The sequence below is a fragment of the Pseudorca crassidens genome, chromosome 11 (genome assembly GCF_039906515.1).
Source record: "Pseudorca crassidens isolate mPseCra1 chromosome 11, mPseCra1.hap1, whole genome shotgun sequence".
In the NCBI taxonomy this organism is placed as follows: Eukaryota; Metazoa; Chordata; class Mammalia; order Artiodactyla; family Delphinidae; genus Pseudorca; species Pseudorca crassidens.
Genome location: NC_090306.1, coordinates 81,423,923 through 81,430,628, shown reverse-complemented (window position 1 = coordinate 81,430,628; position 6,706 = coordinate 81,423,923). Strand labels below are relative to the sequence as shown.

The 6,706-nt window shown below is 42.8% G+C and overlaps 1 protein-coding gene and 1 non-coding gene across 4 annotated transcripts in view; one reads left to right on the top strand and one right to left on the bottom strand.

Annotated features, from left to right (window-relative positions):
- Positions 1 to 2,415: 2,415 nt before the first annotated feature.
- Positions 2,416 to 2,487, bottom strand: TRNAD-GUC (transfer RNA aspartic acid (anticodon GUC)). The gene has a single exon. It is a non-coding gene; the product is annotated as a tRNA-Asp (tRNA).
- A 425-nt stretch (positions 2,488 to 2,912) lies between these two features.
- The window catches only part of LTA4H (leukotriene A4 hydrolase), a 28,500-nt gene continuing 24,706 nt past the window's right edge, over positions 2,913 to 6,706 (top strand). For 2 of the 3 annotated variants that reach the window (XM_067697601.1, XM_067697600.1), the window contains exon 1: positions 2,914 to 3,164. In XM_067697601.1, the coding sequence (XP_067553702.1) occupies positions 3,006 to 3,164 (159 nt within the window). In that variant the 5' untranslated portion in view covers positions 2,914 to 3,005. Of the gene's footprint in view, positions 3,165 to 6,706 lie in introns of all 3 variants that reach the window. The other variant, XM_067697602.1, reaches the window with a different exon arrangement.

Here is a 6,706-nt window from a genome sequence, read left to right as displayed (position 1 = left end):
ATCCTGTGACAAACCGTAATGGAAAAGAATATGAAAAAGAATATATATATAAAACTAAGTCACTTTGCTGTACAGAAGAAATTAACACAACATTGTAAATCAACTATACTTCTATAAAGTTAAAATCTCCTTTTGTAAATACACCCTGATATTATCTTTATTTTATAGAAGCATGGAAAGCTTCATTTTAAAAACTCAACCCACCATTGGATATGAATAACCCTCCTGTTGTGTGTGAATTGTCAATTTTGTACCCTCTATATTTGGGAGTCAGTGGCATCTTAGAAAACAATTCCTATTGCATATCTATCTTTTGATTCATCTATTAATCAGTTTGAGGAATTCATTTGTGGTTGTCTGTGGATATCTCTTCTGGAACACAGAGGCGTAAACTCTGTTGGTTACTGGTAATCAATAATGGAAGATGATGATATTGACATTCTTTTATTAAAACAAACAAACTATACTTTCTCCAGTAGGAAGATAATTTGATTGTGTATTCTTCTACTAAATCAATTCTACTGCATATTTGTCACCCTAGATTTGGTGACACCAGGAACACTTTTAGGCCTCAAAAAGTGTTTGCTAACGTCAATCATGCCACGGATTCTTAGGTCCTATGGAATTAGGATTTATGCACGTGTAAGGTATTCCATGTCATAATTTAGGATGTTTTTATTTTGTTTTCCTCTGGCTTACAGGGGCCACCACAAGGATACCCAAATGTATAGCCTCTCTTTCTGTTGCTGAGGTCAAATTTAATTGTTAGATCACTTTTATATAGAATGGAGTGACGCAGCACTTTCCAACTGCTCAATTCATCTTCTCTAGAAATCTTTCACCTCTAAACATGTTCAAGTTTCCCTCTCCCTAAAAACATAAAAAATGCTTTCTCAGCACCATACTCCTCCCTATTCCTCTTTTTTTCTTCCCTTCTCACACTGGCCACACGTCTTGAGAGAACAGCCTCTGCCCTATTTCCTCTCTGCTCTTTTATTGCTCAGTCACTGTTCTGTGGCGCCCACCTTCAACTCAACCACAAAAGTCAACAAAACCACCATCTTCCCACCTCCATCCCACTGCCAAATCCAAGGAAGACTTTTTACTTCTTATTGTAATAGCCCTCTAGGCTGTATTTGACATTGCTGCTTGGTTCTTTCTAGTTTATTTCATGAGTTCCTCTTACTCTAGCACCACCCACCCCCCTTTTAAATAAAATTTCAGCTTTATTGCGGTATAAATGACAAATAAAATGTTAAGATATTTACAGTGCGCGTCGTGGTGACTTGTTATACGTATACATTGTGAAAGGATTTTTCCCATCCTCTAGCCTTTTTTTCCTTAAATTCTGGTGTTCTCCCAGCTTCCCACCTGTTTTCACTGCTCTTTTTACACACTGTCCTTGGGCTGAGTTTACCCACTGTCATAGTTTCACCCACCACATTATGTGATACTCTCATATCTACCTGAAACTTCCCCAGAGCTACTGACTTAAATACCCAAGTGTCTCGAGGACATCTCCACTCTGACTCCCATACATTCTCAAACTCCATTTGTCCCAAATTAAACTTAGAGCTTTCCCACCTAAATCTGTCCTCTTCACGTAGTCTCTTCCTTTGTTTAATGATTATCCAGCCACTGAAGCCAAGAATCTGAGAAATCATCTTAGGCTCCTTCTTAATGTGAAATCACTTATCTCTTAAGTATTCCCTCCATTCCTTCCTCTCTATCTGTACTTATTACATATTACATATTACCTATGTCAGGCCCCCTTCAGCATCTTCTTCCTGGACTATTTTAACAGTGGTTTCCCAACTCTCCTGTCTCTGGTTTTGATACCTCATACCCATTCTCTGAACACTACCACTGTTCCTTTGATAACATGAATCTGACCACGTCACTCCCCTGCTTAAAATTCTTCAATGAGTCCCCCATTCATGCATTCAAGATTAAAGGTCCAGCGGTTTAAGGTCCTTTGACACGCGTGCTTTTCCAATTTTGCCAGTTTCAACTCTGAGGTCCCATGTTTTAGGCAAGTCGTCCTTCAACCCTTCCTCACTTCCAGGATGTCCCAGCTCTGCACTCCCCTTGCGGCCACTGCACACTCATATCATAGAATTCTCTCATTACAGTATGCTGAGGTAATCCTTCTAAGTTTCTAAGGCGGGAATGTGGCTGATTTCCATTTTAGATCTCCAGGGCCTGGAAATGTACATAATGAGCACTAAATAAATACTTGTTGAATGACAGAACTGAGCTCACTTGTACTGGGTTGCCAACATGGAAGCAGTAACAAAACAGCTTTAAAATCTAAATCTTGACGTTGACTCTTTCTTTCACAATTGCTTTTGAAATGTTTGTATGAACATTTTCGTTTTATTAGCGAGGGGGAAAAAGAAAAAAACACTCCCGTGCCTCCCCGTCGGGGAATCGAACCCCGGTCTCCCGCGTGACAGGCGGGGATACTCACCACTATACTAACGAGGAACTGCACGAACGCTGGTTTTCTGGGAGGCCTCTTATCTCTTTTCACCCCGCCCCTTCCTTGCCATTTGCAACTACCAGTAGGCCTGATATTCTTCTACTGCTATTGCAATTTCCAGAGAAGTTGAATGGAACTAAAATGGAAGCGTTCAGTTTGATCTCCCCGCCGCACTTAATTCCATCGGCTTACCCTTCCTCTAACTTCTACTCCCTTCCTTTTCCTCCCCCTCCTCTTCCTCCCCCTTCGGGAGCAATATCAACCCACCTCTGCACCCCTCAACACACACACTCCCAGAGAACAAAGCGCACGCCTTGTCGCGCTGCACCACGGGACTTGTAGTTCCATCCATGCCGTACTGCACTCTCCTCCGACTTTAAAGAACTTCCTTTCCCGGCGGGCGCCGCGAACCCCTCCTCCTCTGCTTTACCTCCCTCCCGCCTTCTCTCGCTCTCAGTCGAGTAGTCGGTCTGGCAGCTGAGTGTTGGGGTGCTGATCGCGTGCAGCGGGACTCCGCACAGCCATGCCCGAGGTAGTGGATACGTGCTCCTTGGCCTCCCCGGCGTCCGTCTGCCGGACCAAGCACCTGCACCTGCGCTGCAGCGTCGATTTTACTCGCCGGGTACTGACCGGGACCGCCGCACTCACCGTCCAGTCCCAGGAGGACAATCTGCGCAGCCTGGTACGGTGGGACAGGCTCCCAGTGCCCGCCTCTCCCCGGCCACCTGCCTCTCGTCTCTCACCCCGCTTCGGCCCCTTCCCGGTCCCACACCCCCGCCTGCTTTGCGCATCCCTCGGTGCTCCTCCGCAGCCCGCAACCCGTGTTCTGCACCTCCTCTTCAGCCCACACTCATTTCTCAGCGTCCCCTTCTTCAGCCCCCACGCACCCCATATCGATCCCTCCCAACCCAACTTGAGTCTCTGCAGTCCTTCCTCACCCACTACGTATACCTGCCTTCTCCTCCACCCCTTCCCCCAAAGCCTCCTTCCCAGTCCCTGGACACATCCCAGGGCCCATTCCACGCCCCGCTTCTCACCCAGCGCTCAAGTTTCATTTTAGCACGAATCCCTCTTCCCCCGCTAATCCTAGTTCCCAGCGCTAATGCCCCCTGTGGTCTCCCCATATCCTCGGCCTGCAGCCCAGAACTCCCTCCTCAGGCCCCAGAATTCTTCCAGTCCCCAGTGCACCTTCCTCAGTCCACAGTCTCAGCTAAGTCTCGGGCCCTATATCCTGCCGATTCTCAGTCCCACCTTTCCCTCCCAGGCCCCTTTATTTCAACCCTCAGGTCTGCCGGATACGACCGATCACCGTCTCCCTGCCAGTTCTCAACCGCCCTAGAGAATTCCCAGCCCTGCTTTGATACTTGCAGTCTCTACTTTCTAACTCCAGATGCACCTCTCTCCGGGTTCATGGTCCTTCCTACCTTTGATTCTTATCACTCTTCTCTTCTAATAATTTAAGCTCTTCAAGCTTCCTAAGGATGTCTCAATACAATTTATTAATAGTTGGTTCCCAGAAGCAAATAATATTGCGCTTCTTAGAAAATGACTTCTACAAGCTCTCTAGCCACTTGAATGACGAAAGACTTGTTTAGATTTGTGGAATGTTATTAAATTATTTTATCTGTACAACATAACCTGTTTTCAGTGTTCTTACTCAAATTGTCTGATAGTATTTGGATTGTACCTATCACCTGAAGAATTTCATAGATAAGTATTTTAGAAATAAGAGGAACAAGAAAAGGCCAGTCACAGTGTATTTTGCATAGAGTAGTATGGCGATAGCTACCAAAGCCCAGCAATAAGCAATCAGATAAGGTATGTTGTAGACTTGATGGAGGGAAATGAATAGAGTCAGTTAATTGGGCGTAATAAGTTTAGATAAGAGTTGGTGGTTTTCATGATTTATTCCTGCTTGAGTAATAGGCCTGTATTTTGAGTTCATTAATATGAACTAATATAGCATGTGAACTTTCTTACTTTGTGATTTAGCAATTTGCTAGACTAATTATGATTTGAAAAATAGGTTGACTCCTCTATGTATTGATTTGCAGTCACCACAAGTACTATAAGGAAAATAAATAATTAAAGCATTATAAGCAAGATGATAACTATTTCCCTATAGGCTGTACTTTGGTCTGCTTCAAGTGCCAGGCTATCGTTTATTGCAGACAGCTTTGCCCAGGCAGGATCAGCTGGACTGAAGTCCTGTTTCAATGCAATATTTCTTTTTATTACAAGAAAGTGAATTTTGATAGTTTATCACTGCTTAATATGACCTTGCACTCTCACTTATTTATAAAAGTAAAACCTTTACCTCTGTTCCATGAGTAAGCAAGAGCCAGGGCGCTTAAATTTTGAAAAGAATGTCCCTTCAGTGTCCCAGTCTAAAAACCTGCCTGTTTTTGCATTCCCCAAATCTCAAGAGAAGATTTTTAAATTACTAATTCCAACTTGTCAACTATCCAGTTTCCTTTGTTTTTCTTTCTTATTACTATTATTGATCAATTGCTTAATAACATTTATCAGTGAAATTTGCAGGGAAATTTCTTAAGTAATTTGGGAGTGATAGCTGAGGTCAGGACTTGAGATATACAGCTTAAACATTGCATCTTCTATTTTCTCTGGGTCCAGGACTTGCTTCATGCATTACTTGGCACGTGCTGTTTCTCCGGCACTGTGTTAAACCCTGGGAATGCAAGCCTAAGTAACTTTTTAAGTAACTTTTTAAGAACCCTCAGTCTAATGGAGAAATAAATCATTATAATGTGGTACAGTAAGTGCTACTGGAGAGGGTCGGGCCAACTGCTATAACAAACACAGAGAATATGAAAATGGTTTCACAAAAAATAGGTATAGTAGTCTTCTGATTCAGAACAGATTTTAAAAGTTTAGGAAATACAGAAAATAGGATGTGTTCCACTGGGAAATGACCCAAATAATTCACCCTTATGGTTATGAGTAGTATAAACGTAAGTAGTTTATATACATAAGATACTCGAAGTTTTTACAACAAATCAGATATTCAGAAATAGGTGCCAAAATATAACAAAGGAGTAACTTATTCTTAAGCTATAAAATCTAATATTTCTGAATATGCAAATGCAGGAAGATATATCAGTCTAATGTAGAGTAAGGGCAACAGTTGAGGGACCTCCAAAAAAGAGAGTACCCCAAAAGAAATAATTGCCCATTGGGAGGGAAACAGATGATACTCATAACAAATTTGGCTGCTCTTAAAAAAAAGAAAGGGAAAGAATAATACAAGCAGGATGGAAATTTCTTCCCAACCAAAAATTGTTGCCTCTAGAGAGATAATAAAATTGTTAAAATTTCCTGAGCTTATCGCCACAGTTAACTGATACAAAAGAAAGGTGACTGGAAAGTGGCTGTTTCTTGGCAGTCTAACTCCTCATGCTATTCCAGGCCAGATTTCAAGGGAAAGATGCCAGAGGTAGGAAGGTTAGTGAGCAGTTCTAATAGTCCGGGCCTGACCTGGGGTGGTGATAGAAGAAAAGAAAAAGCATGAGGACAGTGTAAAAAACTTGTTAACTGGCTATGCAAGATTGGGAAGTGGGATCAGTTGTGGATTAGTTGAATGTTTCAAACCTCAGGTAAGTTGAGGAGTTCCATCAACAAAATAGAGAAATCAGCAGAGAGAGCAAACTTAGGGGACACAGTGGTGGCTTTGTTTTTAGAATTTCTAGAAGCCTATTAAATATGAGATGACATTTCCCATGGAAATGTCAAGCAGGCAGTTAGAGATATCTGCCGAAGTCCTGGGCAGGGGATGAAGCTATGAAATAGATGGGTAGTCATCTGCACAGAGGTTCTAGGTGAAGATGTGGGCATGAGTGAGAACTAGGGAATGAAGAATACGGTAAGAAAACCAAAAGGCCAAGGCTAGCGCATAGGGACGTATCCATATTTAGGAGTTAGAAAGGAGGGGGAGGGAAAAAGCATTAGACAAGGAGGAGAACCATTGATGTGTAAAGTCAAAGCAGCCAAGGAGAGTGCTTCAAACAGATGCTGCGGTCCATTAGGGCTATGAGCGGCAGAGGTCAAGGTTACTGAACAGAAAAGACCTGTTGTTCAGGAGGACTTCCCTTTCTGTGGCAGAGGAGCTAGAAGACAGATTGAAGAGGGGGAAGGGAGGAGAGATTGATGAGGAATTGGAAGTAGCAACCATAGATTGCCCTTGAAGATTAAGAAAGGAAGGAGAAA